Source organism: Coloeus monedula, assembly GCF_965178545.1.
Source record: "Coloeus monedula genome assembly, chromosome: 4".
Classification (NCBI taxonomy): domain Eukaryota; kingdom Metazoa; phylum Chordata; class Aves; order Passeriformes; family Corvidae; genus Coloeus; species Coloeus monedula.
In genome coordinates, this window is record NC_138784.1 from 19,468,652 (window position 1) to 19,490,846 (window position 22,195).

The window sequence follows — 22,195 nt, forward strand, 5'->3', positions numbered from 1 at the left end:
GAAGCTTTGACAGGCAGCAGCCACTTAGGTAAACTCCACTCCACTGCTTCTCTGTTCCTGAGAAAACACTGCAGCAACATCCTGCCCTGAGACATACTTTGGAAAAGGGCCTTTTTGCCTGAGTATAAATAATACATGTACCTGTAACCTGAAAGTTTTTTCAATGACTTACAAAGAACAGTCTGTATTGACACTTCCCATTTTTTAGTTATGTTTTAAAAATCTTACATTTGTTTTTACTCCCCAGTTCAGCTTCCCATGACTTGTTTTTGTTTGGCTTGTAGGTATATTGGATGCTTTGCTTGTTTAATTGCATTTTAACCACAGGAGTGTATGTGATTGGCACTTGGAATAAGTCTTTATTTCTCTAGGAATGTTTGTAGAATAGCAATTCTGATGGCTGCTTTAGGGATGTTACATTTAATCAATAACTCAAATACAGAAATAACAGCAGCTCTCTGTCTTTCTTGGTTGGCAGTATCACTCATGCTGGCTGGTATTTTTCTCTTAGGTTTTCAACAAGGGCTATTTTTTGTGTTTAATGGTAGGCTCAAACATATGCAGTGCAAATACTAAAGGAGAACAAGAAAAGAAAAAGACTCTCTTAGTTTAATACAAATACCTGTTTCCTGTAAGTAAACCAAGCAAGAGTCTCTGGATTGGTTTTGTTGCAGCATCAGAGGGTAACAAGTCTGGAACAAACTTCCCCATGTGTTTTCTCTCTAGCCAGGTGGGTGATGTGCTTCTAGCATGGGGTGCCTGGGCAGAGGCTCTCAGTCAGGTGGGAAGGTGTGGTTATTCACTGTCAGCTCCAGCCCCATCCTGTAAAAGGTTGGGGGTGTGTTACAGGCTGTGGCAAAATCCCCAAGGCAGAAGCTGCTTGGATTTTTGGCTGAGTGCAATATTCCATAAACTTCCATGAGAAACTGTAGAGGATCTTTCATGCTTGCCAGGCTTTTAAATTTCAGAATTTAAGCCCACTTCTGTGGAGATGGAGACTACAAAATAGTGTTGTTTTCTTGCTACTGCTTATTTTTTGGAAGTTGCCAATGCAGTTCAAAGTGAATATATCTTAGTGACTTAAAGAAGACTGGAACATTTGTGGTTTTATTTTTCTGGCAATAGATGAGACTGAATTGTGGTCAAAATAGGATAAAATGTAATTATTTTTTATAATTCTGCCAAGTTTCAGGATTATTTTTTTATTGATGTGCTTCTTGGCTTTTACCATTTATTATCTGTTTAGATGAGGTATAAAGAATAGCTTTGCAGAGGAAATCCATTTAAAGTAAGCCACTAATCTTTACCAGCTATTGCAGATTTTAATTTTTATTTTTCACAGATGAACCCTATCATAACTGAACCACAAATGTATGTGATGAAAGAACCAGTCCATTTTTAATTTGAAGAATTTAAGGATTTGTAGATGTTTGTATGAAAAAGCAACAGAGATAAAAGTTGTTGGAAGTATAGTGTTTGGTATTTCATGCCAACAGTAATAGCACAGGCACAATTTACTTACAGGGCTGCTGACAAAAGAAGTAATTGGCTGCCAATTTTTGAATTGTTTTCTTCCAGATTCTCTATGTGTTGCAGTATAACTTTGGCATTGAGTTGCATTTGATTGCAAACATCAAAAAGCTTCTCTGAAGGGATATCAGCTCTGAAGAATATTATTTTGATTCTTCACTATATCGCTAACAGACTCATGTAATTCATATTTAAAAAGAACAAGCTATTTTTGAGGATGTTAAAAATAACAGACTTTTTCCTAAGAGAAAAAAGTGAGGAAGGTTGGAGTTTTTTACCATTTATTTTGTATTTAGAGATGGCTTTGGCATATTTATGGATTGCTTTATTTAATCTGACAGAAGCAAAGGGACAGGGTAGATAAAATGTCAGATTAAGAGTTTTCCAGAAAGGAAGTACCTTCTTCCTGAAGTATTTAGTACTGACCTGCAGTAAGCTGTGTTTTAAGTAGCTGAAGGATGGGAATAGTTTTTGGAAAAGGGACCAATCTCCCAATACATGTTCTGGTTTACTGTCCTGAAGGTCCACAGTCCCTCTCCCCCATCAAAGCAGTGTGATGACTGCTCCTCTTTTCATCCTGTTTTTGCAAAGTCAAGGATTCGAATTGTGGATGCCTAATTTCCCCCCCCCCCCCCCTCAATTAAGTGCAAAATGTGGATTTAAATTGAATTTTACAAGTAGTTTCAGAATAAAAAAACCTTCCAAACATCTAGGCTTTGAAATAAAGCAGTGCTCTTCAGGCTGCCTTTCCCAGTGGTTCAGGTGGTCTCCCTGCATTTCCTTGCAAATTGTGCCCATATTTCCTTCTGAAACCAGACTTTTGCTTACCACTTCTGCTTGATTTACCAGAAATGCTCACAGCTAAACCATTATGTGCCTCTCCAAGCATTTCCAAAAGGTTTTTTTGGGGATGACCTGACTCCAAATCATGACTTATAAAATATAATTCAGTTGAGCAAATATATTTAAGGAAAAAACCAAACAACCCACAACTGAGCATTTGCCCTGATTGAGAGCATCTTTGCCTATAAAAGTTTTCTTTCTTCTCTCCTTCCTCAAGCCAAACTCTGTACCAATAACATAGTTTTAATTCCTTAAAAAGCTGTTTCAGGTTTGGGATTGGGACCAGCTGACTCTTACCTACCCCTATGCTTCTCATCAGTGCCTATCCCATTTTTAGGGATGATGCATGGAGTATAAAGGAGGATCACCAAAACCGGTGACAGTCTCACAGACATTGATTTCTGTGCCCTTTCTCTGCATTTTTCTTTGTTTGTTTGTTTGTTGGTTGTTTTTCTTTTAAAGTTCACTTATTGGCATCCTTGTCAAAGACAACAGCAAAAAGTTAGATCCTTAATTCCCTAATTGCATGTATATAATGTTAAAGCTACCATGGTTCCTTCTGTAAATTAACAGCCTAGCTGGACTAGTGTGTGTTTAGTGACATGAAACTCTTTACAGAGAGCATCAAAGCAAGGCAGCAGGCATCCACGTTTTTTATGGCTTGTTTGTAAATTTTTACTGGGACACTTGATTCCCAGGGGCACCTCAATAATTTACACTCAGGGTAACAGAGCCTTGTGCATGAGAGGAGGATAACCTCCTCCTTTCTTCACATAAAAGCTGTCAAGTAAGATAGTTTTTTGTGATTAGGAAGAGTTTTAGATACCGTGCAGACCTCATGCTCCCTGCCTGTGCAAGCAGCCCCCTTGCCAAGCCTGGCCATGCAGAGTGAGTGTGCTCCATGGATGTGGTGCTGTACCTTGTGGATGGCTGTATTCCAGCTCTGCCACATCTTCCCTGTGCAGCCACAAAGGCAGCAGTCAGCCTGTAGGAGTCCTGTGTGGTTTTGGGTTCATCTGCTCCTGCTAGGCTGGTTCACAGAAAGCACAGCTGCTTTTGCAAGTGCAGCTGCTCAGGGGAAAGCAAGGGTTTTCCTGCTTCCTGTGCTGCAGTCCAGCTCCTGAGTGCTCACTGGGAACACCAGTGAATGGAGCTCCAGTGGCAGCAGTTTTTTTGGATACTGCCACTGGATCTCTGACAGCAGCAGAGGTCTGAATATTGCCATGTATGTTTTCCTGGCTCATCTTTTTTCCCCCTTTCCTCTTTGTGCCTGCCTTCCTTTCTTCTCCCTTTATCCCTTCTCTTCCTTGTAACACATACTCACATAGCCTTTCCTTCAGACACACGTTTTCAGCCCTCTGCAGTCCAAGCAAATGGTCTCCAGGCTGGATACAGGCATTGCAGGAGAGAGAATCTCCTATCTCAATGGCTCTGCACGAGCAATGCGAGGGAAGTCTGATGCTGTTCCTTCTAGAAGGTGTTTGGTAGGGCTGGAGACCTTGGGGAATTGTTACAGATCTCTAGTGAGCATTGCAAATAGAGATATTTTCCCAGTGGCTTGTCACATGCCCAGAAACAGTCAGTTGTCACTGAAATCAAAGCCAGCAGCATCTCTGCAGTCCCTCTACTAAACAACAAATCCCCACTCCAAACTATGGAACCACGGAGTTTTCCCAGTGAAGTGGTTTCAGAACTTCATCAGCATGGGCAGGTCTCTCTAATTGCTTTTTCAGGAAAAGCTGAACTGTTTTACCTGACACTTTCAAGGAAGAAAACAGTTTCAGCTTAACATAAACTCCTGGAAGAGAAAATTTTCAGTCCGGATGAATAAAGCTTGTTAAAAGCACAAGCAGCTGTAAAAAGGGATTTGTAGCTGAATGTGGGGAGCAGCCAAAGCTGCTATCAGTGCTGCTTATAGTGCAGTTGCTTGAAATTACCTCCATAGGAGCCTTTCACTGGACTAGGACAGGGAAAAATGAGCTTATGCCTCAGGTGTGTGTGATGCAGAAGAAATAAAATGGCTGAAATCGAGGGAAGCTTTAAACTGCAGGCATGGTGTTCTGGTTTCCCGAGACCTGGCGGATCTGGTGGCCATACTTTGATGAGGTCTTATTTTTCCTGTTAGCCCTCCTCCACTTTGTCTCCTCCTTGCACCGGTGGAATGTCTGGTATGAAGAGAAACCCTTTTTCATGTTCTCGGTCACATCTTTGATCTGTTAAGTGCATTTTGCTACTTTCCTTTTTTCTCTTTCTCTTCCTGATCCCTTACTGTGCCTCTCTCTCCTCCTCTCCCTGTTCCTCCCAGTTTTCTTCCTCTACTTTCATCCCACACAGAATGAAGTATGGATTGCCTAAGAGAATAAGGAAAAGCCCTGAGTGGGATCACCTTCTCTGCTGTGTATGCCCTGCCCCTGCTTTCCCCAAAAATCCAGTAAACAGCAAAAATTCCAAATACGGTCACAACTGAAAATGTACACAAAGTATACATGATATTATCAGTGAAAATGAGTTAAGGCAGTTGTGACTTTCATAAAACCTCTCCATGGCTCCCAAAAGAGTCTGTAAAACTGCTCCTGCTTGTGTGTGTTTATGCATCTAGGTCTGCATGGGGAGTGGTAGCTGGGGTTTAAGGCTCTCCAGGGAGATAAGGAGCAAGGATGCCACACACATGCTGTGGGGAAGGTCAAGACTACTCATAAAGAAGGAAGCAGGAGGGCTTTTCTTCTCCCTTGCAAAACCTGCAGCTATGACTGGTATTTTGTTTCCCTGAATAGACAAGTACTTTAAGCAAGTTAAATACCCAGATGTGTCTAGATATACTGGATTTTTAAAAAAGATACTTCTCCAGTATAAGATGCAGCTGCCTGGACAGATGATAAGGAAGTCCTCTTTAAGTAGGAAAGGTAAGGTGGTCTCTACAGACAGAATATGGCTCCTGTAAAACTTGCTTATTCTCAGCAGGGGACTCTGTCAAGCTGGTTTGGAATTAGTTTGTGCATCTATCAATGACCTAAAGCTTTGGCATGCACTTAAAATAGCCCCTTCTAAGTTTAAAAAGGTTCTTGATTAGAGGTGTCTTACTGTTACCAATAATTAAGAATAAGGGAACAGCCTTGCTTTTATATTCATCTTCCCAATAGCTTCCTGTAGTGTTAGGAGTTTGAAAGTGCCAGTTCAAAACTCTGGTGGTTGCTGGGAGTTGGACCTGCTTCCTAAGAAGAATATAAATGAGAGCAATGATCCTCGCAGAGTGAAGGGACCTGGCCAAAACAATCTCTTGATATAGCAACACTTATCCATACTTACCTTGGTCTTTGAGACATTCCTGGTGGAGAGTCCATCATAGATCTCAGTTGTTTATTTGCTTCCCTTGAGAAAGCCTTCAAAGACAGCACAGAGCAAGCTCATGTTTAATGCCAAAGCTGAGTCAGCTGCAGTGTGGGGTAAACCTCTTTCCAATTGTGGTCCAATAGCTCACAGAGCTGTGGCAATGGCCAGCAGCCAAGGAGCTGCCCCACACTGTTCTGTAAGCTCGAGGTGCCTCCAATGGCACAGGCAAATTAAAAAAGCTGCCTGCTTCTTAGAGAAGTTTGTTTTGATTAACCCAGAGTCCATCTGGTACCAGTGAAGTGTATGTTCCTGTAAACTGCACCATACTGAATTTTACTGGGCCACCTACCCTGCTCAATTATAGAACCTCGGAGTGCCCTGATGATGTAACTGATTCCAGGATGCTTTTCAGGAAGCTGAGACTGCCAAATATCTGTCTTGGCCTCTGCTTGAACTGTGTGAGAGAAGTCCCTGCATTATTAAGCTTTTCTTGGATTTATTATTTGTTGTGATTCTGGTTGCTTTGGGAAGTATTCCTGAAAGGCTTTTAAAAGATAGCAAGCAGGTAATTACATGCTGGGTTGCTTTGTGGGAAAGCTGGCATGAAGCAGAAGTGGAACCCCTGCCCAAATGGGCTCTTTTCGCACTTGTTTAGTGAACCTGATGATCTGGATTTTCTCCTCTAATTTTATAATTTTCTTAGGAAAATCTGGAAGATCCACACCTTGAAATGTTCACATACTCCGGAGGTAGCGTATTGCTGTGTGGTGCTACCATCAACACACTTTGCCTAACTACGTCCCACGCCCGGTCTCATGTGGGAGCGAATGTGTGTGTGTGTTTTGACATGTTCTTGGCACCACAATTGTGCTGGTTGGGGTGGAGCAGGTGATAGGGAGTGGTTCCCATGAATAGAGGGATGTTTGGCAGCCTGGAGAGGTTGGCAAATGCAGGGAAATCTGACCTGTAAATGACTTTTTACAAGACAGCTGTTAAAAAGGGGTATAAAACAGTTTAACTGTTAAAATAGTAATTTCTTTGCTTCTTCTGGTTAAAGAAAAATTAAGAGCTTTGGCTGATCTTAAGGTTGCCTGAGCAAAGTTCAGTGTAACCTTAGATGTGTTTGCAAGCTGAGATTTTACATGGAAAAAGCTACTGCATTTTATGTGCTGTCTGTCACTGACATGTATCCAATTTCCTCATCCAGGTCCTGCTTGAAGTTCATTTGGTTTTGATACACAAACTGTGTGTTGTTCTTTCACCTGCACTAGATGGGAGATGTTTTACTAGTTGCCTTCCCTGGCACAGGTGGTAGCCCAGTGAGGTGTTCTGTAAAACCACGTGGTTCTTGTAAATCTTTGAGGCATTGAGTGTGACCTGTCCATTTATACCACTCCCACAGGTTGATCTGATGGGTGGAGAGCAGGATTGCTGAGCAATGAACCATGGTATCTTTTGCGGTTTCCACACAGACTTCAGGACAGCAGCTTTCTCAAAATGGAAAAGTTTCACTTCTTAATTGAACTATTCATTGCCTCACCATGGGTAGAGAGCAAACGCACGGCCTGGAGATGATGGCCACCCCACAAGTTTTAGGACACTGATGCAAGGCGATGCTGTTTCTCAAGGATGAAGTTGGCAGACTTCTTGACGCTGATAAAAGTGCTCTTCTGTCTGTAGCTGAAGCCTTGGAGAAAGAGCTGAACTGTTCTAGTTCATCTTTTCCCAGAATAATTCCACCTAAAGCAAATACTTGTAATGGAAAATTCCTGTCTAAAGTGTTGCAGAGAGTTAAAAGGAAGTGAAAACAAGTTCTTGAAAAGAGTCAGACAGTGTGATGAATAGAGGGCTCTCCTCTCTCCACACATAAAAATGTAAACAAAGTGCAACCAAACACTTCCTGCTGCAAATCACGAGGGGATTGAGTTTCATAAAGGGCTCCAGTAGGGGACAAAAGCCTGGGGTTTGGTCCAAATGCTGTTAAAGTCAGTGAGAGGCTTTCCCTTTGGTTCCGGTGGGCTTTGGAGCCAGGCCATGGTGAGCCCTTGAAGGCCAACCTGACCTTTCATGGGGAGAAAAAGCTGAAGGCTTAGTTTCATCTCTCTTGTACTTGCTGGAGCCTGATTAAAATCAGTGGGAACTCAAGAAACTTTGCACTTTGAGGCGTTCAGCCCTTGAAGACTAGTCTGACATTTAAGTCAGGTTTGGTGCTTAAATGTCAACATTTGACAATAAGTAGACACCAAAGACTGAAAGTCATCTGGCTTGCTTTACACTGTGTGGTTTAGTTCCCTAGTTTTAGGCATGGCACTTAGGGAAAGTTTTCTGAAGAGCAGTTCTTTTGTACAGAACATCCAGATGTACTTCTTTCATCTTGGTAAATGCTGCCTCTGTTTCTTGCTGGCTTTGCCCTGGTGCTTTTTTCTGCAGTATAATCTTTTCTTCATCTCGCCATGGTGACCAGGCTTGCGAACTTCCTACTATAGAAAATTTGAACAAAACCCCAGATATTAAAGACTCTTGGCTGCATTAGGAAGTGCTTCAGTCTTGTTTTTTCAAAGACTTGAAGGGTGGAAGCAATCAGGCGATAGTATGTCTTAAGGAATTTGGAGAGGAAATAAGATGTGTTTTATATGCTCGATGTTCACAGGAGAAACATATGAGGATTTCATGCTTGGAAAGGTAACTTGCTTGAAGGTGTTGTAATACAAACTGCAGGTTTTGTAAATCATTTAAATAGAGTATCCTGATACTGATTGTATGTTACACAGAAGAACCTGCAAATGTTTTCCTTCTGAATTTATTTTGTTTCCTTGATATATATAACTTCTTAAAATAAGTTGTCTTTTTTCAGTAGTTTTACCTCCTATATGCTTAAAGTATTCCTGTTGTCTCTTCTGTATTTCTTTTTGTCATTTCTTTATTACAATGATGGAGCATCTGTAAGGTTCAATAGAAATGGAATTATCATGAAATTAATATCATGGATATGGCACTATTTGTTATATTAAGAAAGTTCCTTAGGCTTTGGCAAGTGCTTCTACTCTGTATTAAAATAAATGCATAGTTTTGGCTCCCAGTACAGTTTAATTTTACTCATTGAGAAACAGGAAGGGTTTTATGAACATTCCTACAACAGTAAGCCACCTGTGTGTTTGTGTCTGTGCAATTAATTGTCACAGCACTTTGTCAGCAGACTTGTGATGAAACTTAAACGTGCAAAATGCGCTCCAAAATAAATGCTTAGAGTCAGTTCTGCTAGATAGTTGTTCTTCTCTCTAGAGACTGAGCAGAGAGCTGGGAACAAGGAGTTTTTGCATTTTAATCACGGTCTAAAATTGAATTGCTCTGTTTGGGTGACCTTTTAAAAATGTGTCTCCGTGTAGTCATCTGGGAGTCTGAAGACAGCAATCTCACTGAGACCCACATGGGATTTTTCTGAGGATTAAGGAGTTAATTGAAGATTAAAAAAAAAACCCAACAAACTAACAAACACACCAAAACCATATTTTGATGGCAAAACTGCAATGTATTACAGTGTGTATTACTTGAACTAGTCTCAGTATTTTACTTACGTGGAAAGATCTTTGAAGAGTGGGAGTGATGTCATTACTACTGCATTTAGGGTGGTTAAATCAATGTACCCATTTTTCTCCATTTGAAAAATGAGTTAGTGTTCCAAAGTACTTCAACAAACATTTGTTTCCTTATATTTCAGCTACCTGACTGCAAATAACAACCAGAATTTCTTGTATACTGCAAGGCCTTTTTTGAAGAGAGCTGCTTTGGTGATAAGCTACGTAAGTAGGAATGGACTTGACCATGTATTTCTGTGTATTTGATGAGAATGAGCAATGCATAGTAGTATCCCAAAAGACTCTGAAAGCTCAGATGGGAGATCTTAATACAAAGTTAGGCTTGAAAATTAGTCTAGAAAGTTTCAGCTGGGCAGAAACAAGAATATTACTGTATTTTCAGCTCAAACCTTTAGATTTACAGTGGTTGCCCTTGCAACTGTGTAATCATCTGCAGGTATTTCCTGCCCTAAATACAGGGCACTCGGTGGCACTGGGCTGCTTGGTCAGTGACATGCTGTTAATGCCAATGCAGGGCTCAGTAAGTCATAAGAAAAACTGCTGCTTGATGCACTCCAAGCAAGACTCAACATGTTGCAGAGGAGAAAACAAGCACTTCCATGGGAATGTTCTGGGTGTGCTGCTCCAGGAGCCAGATTCCCTTGCTTGTCCCCTGACAAGTGGTTACCAGAAAGGTGAAGGAGTGGCAGCTTGCAGAAATTCTTCCAGGAATTAGGATTGCACAGCATGAGAAGCACCGATGGAGCTTGTCCTTACACCTGTGCCAGCATGGATAAATGATAAGAACTTTTAAAACATCAGCCGTGATTTTTCCCTCTGCATTTAGGTAGCAGTCAGTAGCAAAATTCTGCAGTCTACACTGCAGCAGAGTGATGGATTTGTCCTTCAGAATGCTGCCTTTGTGGTGGGTACTGAGATGTGCCAGTTGCTGTCAGTAATGCAGGCACGGCAGAGGGACACACAGTGCCACAGTGTGCTGTCTGTGCTGGGGGCTGGCAGGTTTGTCACCCTGTGTAAGGTGGCCAACTTGAATTGTGCCTAAGCTGCTGAGCTGACTGGCTTTGCACAGCACGGAGAGCTATCACAACAAGGCATTTGCTGGAGGACTTAGTTCTTCGTAGAAGTGCATTGCTAACGGAGATGTTTCTCTTTGAAGGTGATCCTCGTGTTGTATTTCCGCCTCTGGATAATGGGAGGTTCCATGCCGATGTTTTCAGAGCAGGACAATCCAGCCTCATTCTCACCGTATTTACTGACGAGGTACGATGACAGCAGTCAAACAAAAGTTTTCAAAAGCGTGGTCTTGATGTTACATTTTCCTACACTAAAATGGTTTGCAGATGAGAATGAAAAAAACGTGTTTTGTTGTCTTAACTTAATTACTTCTCTGTGTTGCTCTGTCTAGAATAGAAAGCAACCAGAATTATTTGAACTCCAAAGCACATTGCAGGTCCTGTAGGGTTGTATTACAGGTGTTTTCTTACTGAAAAATGTGTGCTTATTTTTATGCAAAGCCCAAAGAATAAGGTTTAGTTGCCTGAGCGCAGGACTGGAAAGCCCAGTAACTGAGGCATAATTCTAAATCTTAAAACTGGCTGCTCCTGAGATGTGGGGTGGTGGAAGCATTCAGAGTTCTGGCTTCAGCTGAAGTTTGTATAAAAATATACTACACCATGCCTCTTGGTGTAGTATCAGTGACTGAGCAGTGAAGGTGGAGGGGCCATGTGCACGAGTGTTTGGTCTGTTTAGCTACTGAAAGACAATTTTGAGGCTTCTGCAGGAATTTCCCGATGTCTCAAATGAAAATGGGAGGAGTCTTCCTGTGTGTCATGTTCTGGCCTTGCTGGCTCCTCATTCCAACAGTGGAATTGCAGCTGAGACACAGGTTACGATCAAGCAATCCTTATCCAACATCTGCTGCAGAACTGGACTGGATCTCATTTGGGGAACCTTTATGATAATGTGGCAACAGCTCCTATTACCATCAAGGCTAAAAGTGCTTCCAGGAAGCACATTGTCTTGTTTGGAAAGCTCTGATGTGATTGTTTCCGGTGGAGTTATTAATGCCAGACTCGGTGCAGCACAGCGTGAAGGATTTGCTGCTGTCCCTTTTTGAGATGTTTATCCTGAGATGGGGGTCACCAAGTCACAAATGATCCTGGCCTAATTTCAGTTACCTCTTCTGTGCATGTTCTTTTGTGTGTTTGTCTCTTTGCCTATTCTAATGACAGGGGAGGGTTTTCTAAACCCAAAATCTGAGTCATTCTCAGAGTATGAAACAGTGACTATTTTTACCACTGGCACTGTGGATTTTATTAGCAGGCTTAGGAAAAAGAAGCCAGAGTGCTGCTGGCTGAGGTCCTCCCTTGGGCCCAGCAGCAGCCCCAGCTTCACCTGCAGTCCAGCAACGCCTACCCACTCCAAATGTAATTAAGGAAATCCACCGCAGTAAAAAGCAGTGTTACTGTTATGAAGGGATTCTAAAACCCTTTATTTATCCCAGTTCTTCCACTTCTGCTGAGCTTGATCTTAATCCTCATTTTAGTCAATTTACCCAGAAACCTTTATCTTCCATTCAGGAAACCCAACCCTTCAGCAGGTCTCAGTGTCAGTCCTGCAGGTACAAAGACCCAGTGACTGTCTCTGAACTGACAGCCCATGATGCACCCTCTGACCACAGCTCTTATCTTGGCAACAATCTTTCCAAAACTTCCTCCCCTTTCAGACTCAGGCTATAACTGTAACCTGAGACTTTATCTTGCCCTGGTCAGAGCTGAAGCTATTGCTGCTGAACTGGCATTGTGCCAGTCATCCCAAGTGCAGGACTGGGATGTCAGCTGGAGATAGCAAGGTTGAAGTGGCACAGGTGTGGTTTCCAGGAAGGTCGAGGAAGGTGATTCTGCTCTTGTGAGACCTCTCCTGGCACACTGGATCCAGCTCTGTGGTCCTTGGCACAGGAAATATATGGACCTGTTGGAGTGAGTCCTGAGGAGGGCCGCAGGAGTGCTTGTGTGTATGGTCCAGCCTCAGAGAAGCTCCTAAGCAGTGTATGTTCCTCAACTGTGGACAGCTACAGTGCAGCAGCATGTGAAGAGCTGGTGTGGGAAGTTTTCAACAAGGTTTTGAAGACAGGAATTAGGATACAGCACTGAAGCTAAGATGTTAATTGCAATTTGGGTTGAGTTGGGAAGAAGGCAGCGGAAGAGCCAAGTTTGCTGTCAAGACGAGAAATTAAAAGGAAGATCAGTTTTGGGTAGTGTTCTTGAAGTGATTGCTAACACTGTCACTGTGGTTGAAGCAAGGGTTAGTCTCAGGCAGTGGGCAAGTTGTTTTGTAACTCTGAAGATCATTTAGGTCACAAATGGGAGTTTCTGTTTTCAAAGAGTTGTCCTTATTTGAGCTGGAAATGTGGTTTTTGTGCACGTCTCGCCAGGGTAAATGTTATGGTTTTCAACAAAGTTGAAACTTATTGTAAGACTTGGCCAGCTCTGTGGGACTAGAAGGAAGGCTGATAACAGTGGAATAAAAAAGAAAAACAGTCGTTTGGAGATGTGTGGCAGTCTTTGTGAAATTCATGAAGTTAGATGTGAAGCTGGGGTCTCAGCTGACACGGGATGAACCCAATGGAGCGTTGTAACTTTTTCAGGGTTTATTGGGGCCAACATTAGGGGCAGGTGTAAGTTAGGGGGTTGAAAAAGTAGTGACTCATGAGGTCAGAATTTGTCATCCCTTAGAGCTGATACGGTGTAAATTACAAGACTGGGGGTGTGAGAGGTCTGTGCATCCATGATTGTGTGGAGGAGGGGGGCACGTAGAACTTGGGGTGTATCAAATGAATCTGAGAGGAGACAGGTTCCAAGCAAGGCAAGGAAGTGGCTTGCAGCAGGTAGTTGAGCTGGAGAGCTTCTTCCTGCAAGATACCAGGAGTGTGCTGGATGTTTATGCAGGCTCCAAGAGAGATTTGCCAAGTTGAAATAAGAAATCCAGGCTACTAAATATGCAGAAAGCACATCCAACTCAGAAACTCCAACTCATCCAACTCCCCAGCTAGGAACTGGGGAAAAATTATCATCTTACATGCTTTACTTGGCACTGACTTTTGGTCATTGCTGGATAGACCTTTGATGTGGCTCAGTTTGGCCTTAGAAAATGCCTGTATGTTCTGTGTAACCTGTCTCCATTCTTGGACAACACAAATTAAAGTAGACAGATAATGATTTATTTAACAATTGAAAGGCTAAATATGCTGAAATAATGACAGTTTTTAAGTCTTTAAAAACAGTCATCTGTTCAGCATGCTCACTAAATTACTGTTGTTAAAATGAGAAGCCATATTCCCAAATACTTCAAAGCTTAGTGACATAAATGAAAGTTACATTTCATTGCCCTTCATTGTGTTGCTTGGCAAAGGTGGTCTGAGAAGATGAGATGTGTCCATCATTCCCTTTCCCAGTGGAGGCAGAAATGAAGGTGTTTGGAATCCTGCTATTCCTAAGCCCTGCCATGAAAGCCTGTCCATCAGGCTGTTGTGCACTGCAGGAGGGATGTACTGTCTCCTGTGGCCTTACCTTAAAGAACACAGACTTTGATCTCAAAATCTGCTACGGGTAAGCGATATTTGAGATAGAAAACCCAATCCCAAACCTCTGTTCAAGCATTCTTGCTTGTATTAGGCAGAATTTGAGGGAGAATGCAATTAGAAAGGTTTTGAGGGCTATGCAGCTTTGTGTAAGCAGTGTACCGAAAGTGCAGCTCCGGAGTTAGGGGGGTGTTGAGTGGAGGGCTGACATGCTCCAGACATGTTGCACAATGCTTCTTTCTTCTTCCATTCTTGAGGGGAAAGAATTAGGAGGCCTCTGGATATACCAACACTGTGGCAAGACAAGGGAAAAATCCATTGTGCAGCATGTCTCAAACTGTGTGAAACAGATTAAATCTTACCTGTAATTTGTAACTAAAAGTCTGGTTTTTAAAAAAACGATGTCTTTGGGAGTCAAGTCATATTAATTTCTTCTGGCACTTGCCTTGTGATCTCTGGTGGCTGATCACTCTGGGCATGAAGCAGGTTATTTGTGGTGCTTCCTTAAATAGTTAATGCATTTCTACTTGGACTGCCTTGAGATAACATTGTCCTATGGTTGAACTGCTCTCTCTGTAAGCTGGCTTTCTGTATTCCTTTGCTGTTTCAATCAGGTAAATGAGAATTCAGTGCTGCAGAAAGCTGAAGAAGTGCTTATACATAAAAACTGGCACATAATCCTTTTCACAGAGATTTATGACTGTTTTCTGAGCAATGCATTTAATCATCCCAGTTGTAACTTCAAAGGGAATGAACTACCAAGAGGCAAACCAGAGACCTGTGCTGGGAAAATGGGTCCCTGTGCCAGCCAGTTCTGCCAAGGAAGTAGAAGTCAAGTGTAGCAACTACTTTGGTATGGAGTTTTCATGGACCTTAGGCTAGAAACTAGCATTAAAATAGACCCCTGTGACATGTCAACTCTTAATCAGCCAGGCTTGCACATGTTCCCTGAGTGGTGAAGTTCTGCCAGGCTTGTCAGTGCTTTCTATTGTGTGCCTAGAGGTGCTTAAGTTTGGCCCTGCATGTAATCCCTGCAGGGGATCACTTTCAGGGATCCCATTCAGGGATCATTTCCAACACTTCTAACACTCTAAGAGAAGGGAGAACAACAATGTTGGTAAAAATTGCTCTCATGCCTACCCAGGGGCCAGACAGTCCATACATTAAGTGTAAAGAGTAGTCTTTATTTCAAGGGATGTTGGGAATTGGGTTAAGGTCTGGCTGGAAGATGCTGCTCCAAAGCAAAGCCCACCCTGCAGGGAAGGTGGCACTCTCAGAGCCACATGAAAGATTTCAGCATCTCTCTCATTCAGGTGTTCTTGGTGTGATGAATAGACCCTGGTAGTGCTGCTCCGGGATTTGGTAGGCATTTTAATGGGTTGTGGTGCTTGCTGCAAGTGCTTGTTACGCAACAAGCCTTTCCTGCCAGAGCCTGCATATGGAGTAGAGAGGCTGCAGCCAAAGCAGACACCATTGACTGCTACAGGCCATGCGTTTTGCTTTCCAAAATACTTCCACACAGATGTGCCCAGAACATCCCTTTGGCTCCCACCAGCATGGGGTGAGTAATGCTCTGGGATACAACAGGCCATTTCCAGAAACGTGGTCTGGTTTTTAATTTCTTGAGGATCTCAGTGGCTGTCCACAGAACCCTCCATCTGCTGCTGCCTCAATGAGCCTCTTCTGAAGCAGTTGCCCACTGCTGGGCACTGCTGGGGAATTTGGGCTGCATGGCTCTGGAATGTGCTGCTGTTGGTGAGGAGTTGAAGATCAGGTGTGATCACAAGGCATGTCCTAACCCACAGCACATGGAGGTTTGCAGTGCGAGATTAATCCCAGGCTTTCCAGCACTGAGGTTCTGACAGCAGGCTTGGGTTTCACTGGAAATTCACAGGCTCTTTGAAAGTCTTTACTCTTCAAGAATTCAGTATTTTTCAGATTCTTAGCCACAGAGTTTAAACAACTGAGAAAGAGCCTATTCACCAGATTAAAGCTCTTCAGGCTGTGTAGCTATAGAGGACAACACAGTCCGCTTTTCCCCCCGTGTCCATGCTGCACACAAGCCCACCTTCCAGAGGAGTTACCTTGTAATTCATCACACTGCAACTCTCTGTTGATCCCCATCTTTGTCTTTCCTACTCCTGTCCTCTACTGATTGGCAGCTCTTTTCCCTAAATGCAGAAGGTTTGATGAAAGGGAATACACAGGTACTTTTCCAGTTACAAGTATTTTCTGTCTAACTTATACTCACATTTGGGTGTTAAATGGAATTAGTCTGTCTGCTGCTTGTTTGTGTCGTTTACTCCACTATCCCTGAATGAGCTGGATAGACAGAGTGGGAATTTTTTTCTTCTAAGGCTCTGAAAAGAAAATGTTTGGGCTGACAATATACAGAGCAGGAAAATAAACTCGTGTGGGAAGGTATGACTGGGCTGGGAGTCCCCAGGAAAAGTGCAAATATATACAATTTGAAGACAATATCCTAGATACCACTACCTGGTTATAATCGCAGCCACGTGTGTCCTAGGAGGACATTACTCTGAAGTGACTTGTCAAACTCACTTGGGTTTAGTGCTTTGTAAGAGGATGAAGAGAGCCTTGAGCCAAAATCAGTTCACCTGTTAATACAAATGAGAAGCTCTTTTCTCTAATAAAAAAGCTCTTCTTACCCTTGTCGTGAACTGAAACCTTCCTGAGTGCCTAGCAGTGTGGAGGTTGTGTCAGAAGAGCATAGCCAGGGTCTGTGACTTCTGAAAGGGCAAAAACTGTATTCCTGCTTCTGTTTCAGATCCCTACCTGCTTCATAACTGCCCTTCTTTTTTCCCCAAGTACTAGTTAAGTGCACTTATCACCTGTCTTCTAGATAGGTCCATTTTTTCCCAACCAGGAGAATGGTTTGCCTTTGCTTTGCTAAAATCCCCAGTTGGGAGATGTTTCACTTGCAGGTGGGTACCCTGCTGGCTCTTTGTGGGTAGGGTTGTCTGTCTGGCTTGTCCCAGAACTGGGTGGCTGGTAGGTTGCAGCACAATATGCACTTAGAAAAAATAGGATCACTGGCCCCCACTTCTCCATGTAGGTTTGGTGGGACACGGTCAGAGCTTTGTGATCACTCTTGTAGCACAGTTTTAGAAAGAAATCTATAATCTCAGTCCCTGGCTGCTGTGGGGAGAAAGCTTAAACTGCTCCAAAATCAGAAGAGAAAGGAAATGCCTCATAAATGTCTATAAATCTTGTAATTTTTTAACCTAGTTTCACATTCCTTTTGCTCTCTGATTGCCTGGGTTTGGCAGAGCTGAGATGAGAGCTTTTCCAAGCTTGTTGGTCTCTGTTACAGCAAAGGGTAACAGACAATTCCGCAAGTATTTTCCTGTCATATTGTTTATGGCTTTGAGTAGTACCCTTTGTGTTCATTTTTGCAGCAGAAACAATCAGTTCTGATAGTTGTTTTCTGCAACAAGTTCTAGATGTGAGTCATCCTGTATTTATCTCAAAGCATGCAACAGAACACTGAAACTAAAAAAATTTGAAACTAAACAAACTGGATTGCCATGGCAACACTGGTTACCAACAGGAGGAACTGTGTTTTTCTGAGCATGCCAGCGATGACGAGAAGTGAAAAGAACACTTGATACCTGCTGAAACTTGGATTTGCATGTTCAATTTGCAAATAAAAAATTTACTGCAATGCAAATGCTGTTACCTGGCCTGGGGGAAAACTGTTTACCAGTTAAGAGGCAAAATCTTCCAGTCACCTCACCAGTAATACTCTGATTTTCATGGGATTAACTGGGAGAGTGGGAGATGCTACAGGCAGGGATTTTTCTCCTTTGGAATTCCAGTAGACACCAGAAGCAATACAGAGAAGATCATTAATTTAAAATGTCATTCACTTAGTCAACTAATTAAAAGAAAATACTCTTGTTGCCATTTGCAGGTAGGTTGCTGAAATGTAATTAGCTCCTGGAGTGATTTCAGAATCTTCAAGTCTTTTCAAAATTTGCAAATTAGTTCCTTGAGGTGTCAGCTTTGGTCAGAGGTTTCTTCCAAACTTTCTCCTGTGTTTAGCTTTCCCCTTAGGCTTGTGGTACGAGAGCCACATAGACGTGAAGGAATTATCATGTGCTTTCGAGAGCCAGAAATAAAAAGCAGCACTGGATTGTCAGTAACTATTATTAGCATCCCGTTATTTTTTCCTAGAACCTAGAATAGCGATAGTTTATAGTGCTTTGTTTTATGCAGCCATCCATCGTGTTCAAGGACAGCTTACCAATGCTGAAAGCATATCCAAACTTCTACTTGACTCAGAGCCCGCTCAAGGCTTTCTTGCAGCTTGCAAATGCCTCCAAAAGTCAGGCAGTGCCTTCATGGATCTTGGTAGCGTGCCTGCTAATGGGACATGCACGTTCAGTGAGGGTACTTGGGAGATCACCCAGGAGATGAGGCCAAGGGTTCTCCAGTAGGGTGTCTGCAGAGGCCAACCAATTAACTGTACACTTACAGTGGTAATGACTGTCACAGGCTGTAAAATATTTCACTGCTGTTGGAACAGGGTATTTAAAGACTAATTACTGCCATAGTGGAATGGAGCGATTGTCCATCTCCTTTGGGACCCGCCTCTGGCAGCAAGTTGCACATGGCTCCCAAGGAAGACTGAAGCCTCACAAGCACTTGGAAATAGGCACATGTTTACAAACCATTCCTGATCAGTGAGTGTCCTGGAGTTGTCTTCCCATCTTCAACAGGAGCTTGTCCTACCTTTCCAACAGAAGTGCATTAACTCACACTGATCTGGCTACTCTGAATACCTCTACTTATGTTATTCAGCTGACTCAATTTGTTATGGCAGCAGACTGTGTTTATTTATTCTGTGCTGTGTAGGGACATATCAGCTCCTGCCTTATCAGTGAAGATGCAGAAAAGCAACTAGTCTGTCCTTAGCTGCAATGCTGCAGTTTGCCAAGATCCCAAATGTCATCTTGTTCCTTCCTACCCAACAGCCTGAGTAAACAGGGGGAGGGTTTTCTGGTGTGTGTTGTGGTTTGCATACAAACTTTCATGAATATTGTCATGCTTATTGAAAATATTAATATGCCAGGGCATAAAAGGACACTCCCTCCAAAAACGGGGCTCTCCTAAAGGATCAAGGGCAAAACCAACTCAGTGCTTCTGGAAATCCTGTCTGATATACACAATTGTAGTAACAATACCATATGCCGTGACATTATTCAGATTCATCTAAATGGACGTGCTTTTGTTTTGACAATAAAGCTAGAAATGGATCTCAGTTTGGCTTTGAAGTAAGTAGCTGTAAATAAATGCTGGCAGCCTTTTCTGAGCTGATGTGTTGAGGCTGATGGAGAAGTCTGTTTTATTGTGGCTGAGCAGAGGTAGGTCAGGCCACACATAATGTCACGAGTGAGTGCCTTGGTGTGATTAAGTCCCACCAGAGTTTGTGTTGCTATGTTTCTCTGTAATGTGGGCCAGAAGAGATTGGGTTGGTGACTAGAAGATACATTTGTTTCTTTAGAAAGAGAGAACAATCAAAATTAAGAATCGTTTGAGCAAAATAAGGTTATGTTTTTGAGGGATGCTCTCTTAAATAGGAACTGGCTTTTTAATCGCTGTCTCTGTTAAGAGAAGATGGATTTTGTCTCTTTCCCTTTTGTTTAGTACCTTAGGGTGGGGAAGGTGAGGAAAATGGGAGATATGGAAGAGAAGTGTACCAAATGACTGAAAACCTTAAAAATGTGAGAATATTCCAATTTCCAGATTTGAGAACTTAGAAAGATATGTGGGAAAATGAGAATGAGCCTCTGTGACTGTTTACATTGAAACATTCCAGCTCAGTAAGCCTCCTTGTTTTGGGTCACTGTGCTGCTGGAGATGTTTGTTTTTTGGATGAGAAAAGAAACTGATATCCTAACTTTGTAGTTATTCAAGTATGTTTTCACAGAAATTTAGGGCCCAACACCCATCTGGGAACTTCCTGCCGGGAGTCACACTTAGCTTTGGTGTCTTACCATTCTGCCACAAATATAATGTTGTAAGGGGCTGCATTTTGACCACAAAGGGGTATGTTTCTAAGTGGCAAGTGAGACAGTCCTCTGTTTATATGGCTTGACATTTCTGCCGTCCTTTGTTACCATTTTAATAAACCTGCCAAGGTACCATGGCAACTGGGTGTGATAACAGCTGCCAAAGCAGGCTCAGATGGAAGAAATCCTATGCAGGATAGAATGTAATTTTTTCCTTTTTTTGAGTATTTGCCATTTTTGGTGCTGTGTTCAATGTGAATTTTTCCATTTGCAAGCCAAGGAGGGTTTTGTCTGTTTGAAGCCTTGTCACAATTTTACTTGGTTGACTTCATGATTGCTGGAATAATCTGCAGTCTCTTGCACTTAAAAGTATTTCAACTTTAGATGCACTTTTTGGCAAATGCATGCCAAGAAGCAAAAGCCTGAGGCAGAGAGGGATGTTGGTTTGATTTGACTTTTTTCTTGTTTTCTTTAAGCCAGTTGGACACATGCTGTTCTTTTTCAGTCCTTTGAAAGCCCTGCATACTTCCCAGAGGGCAGCAGGCTCCCCAATTCCATTCCCCATTAATTTCCTCTCTATTGAGAATAACAATTATTGAAGATTACAACAATTTGAAAGGCCCCCTACTTCCTCATCACTTCTGTGGCACATCTCATGCAATCTGGCCCCAGCCCTAATAAGCTGCGATGTGATCAGCTAAGAGTCACCCCCTCCCTCCTTTCTTCTGTATTTTCTCCTTGTGCTTTGGTTTGCAAAGAGAAAAGAGAGAAGGGTCTGACTTTAATTGCTCCATGTTGTCCAGATAGAAGAAATCCTAAATTGTAAGTTTAACCCAGCTAGAGGGATATTTTGTATTGCAGCAGTGATGCAGTGAACTGTGAAAAAGTTCAGTGTATATGTATGTACCTGCTTAGTTATTCATTTATTGTTTAAGCCAGCAGAAAGTCACTTCAAAAGTGTAACATTTAAATGGGAGTTGAAGTTCTGTAAGTTTTCCAAAGGCTGGTGCATAGAAACCATGTAAATATTACTGATCTTATGTTATTTCTTCAAATGACCTGTTGAAGTGCCCCTCACCTACGGTAGCATCTCTTTCTTGACAGAGAGGTGTGGTGCTGCCTGTGTGTGCAGTGTTGTTGATCAGTTTTTTTTTTGTTGTTTCCTCCTCCTGTGTAGTATGTGGTAAATGCCAGAGGAAAATGTTTCCTGTGCTGGCAGTCATTCCATGTATTACATTACCTGTTCTCATTTGCAGGTTTTTAACTTATTCCTACCTTCTGGCCTTCAATGCGTGGCTCCTGCTGGCACCAATCACCCTGTGCTACGACTGGCAGGTCGGCAGCATTCCTTTGGTCGAGTCCATCTGGGATGTGAGGAACTTAGCCACGGTGTTCCTGGTGCTGGTGATGACATTACTCAGCCTACACTGCATTGCTGCATTCAAGGTAACCCCAAAAGCCGTGCAATACAACATAAAAAGAAAAGAAAATCTTTTGTCTCCTAATCTTCAGCTGAAATGGTTGGTAAGCGCATGTTTTCCTCTGGAATGCACTGGAGTGAGGTGAAAAACCATACCAGTAATAACTAATGCAGGCAAGCTCAACTGATGAAAATGTCTCTCTAGTTGAATGTCTCAGTGTCTAATTGGTCTGATTTGAGGGCAGAACTTGGCCTGGACTCCCACATTCAATTACTGTTAATGATCCCAACCCCACTGAAGTTGTTAAGCATCTCTGCCTCTCCCATAGTCATTAGGCTGTTTGTCACTTACTTCAAACAGGACTGGGAATTGTCATCTGCAGGGCTCTTTGAAAATAAAATCTATTCCTCTACTTGCACTTTTGCTATGCTTCTAAAACCTAAACATTGGATACATCTTGATGAGAAGGTTTTTTTTGTCAGCAGAGTAATGGAATGTGGGAAATCGGAAATGATCTGGAAATTGTTCTTTGGCGTAAATAATGCTGTTGGTAAGCCATACTTCCCAATTCAGCATTTCAGAGGTACCATTAATCATATTGCAGAAATCAAAGTGAGGTTGTGCAAGCCTTGTCGCAAGTCAGATATGCACTTCCATGGAATGGGTTTTTTTTGTGGATCATAGGGAGTTACAGGCTGTTCCTCTTTCAGTTGTTTTGTGGAAGCTTCTTTAGGAAAGGTGTGGGTAGTCACTCTGGAAATAGTACAAAAGTTTCTCTTCCTTAAATGTATGTATCACTGAAAAGCATAGTTGAAGAGTGTCAGGTTTTTAATACCTGTGTTATGCTAAAATGTGCAGGTC

At 42.4% G+C, this 22,195-nt stretch overlaps 1 protein-coding gene across 4 annotated transcripts in view; it reads left to right on the forward strand.

The window, feature by feature from the left end:
* TMTC1 (transmembrane O-mannosyltransferase targeting cadherins 1) overlaps positions 1 to 22,195 on the forward strand; it is a gene marked incomplete at its 5' end in the record, with an annotated part of 152,155 nt that overhangs the window by 57,005 nt on the left and 72,955 nt on the right. For all 4 annotated transcript variants that reach the window (XM_082280324.1, XM_082280323.1, XM_082280322.1 and 1 more), the window contains 3 exons: positions 9,422 to 9,503; positions 10,456 to 10,559; positions 21,170 to 21,359. In XM_082280324.1, the coding sequence (XP_082136450.1) occupies positions 9,422 to 9,503; positions 10,456 to 10,559; positions 21,170 to 21,359 (376 nt within the window). The remainder of the gene's footprint in view (positions 1 to 9,421; positions 9,504 to 10,455; positions 10,560 to 21,169; positions 21,360 to 22,195) is intronic.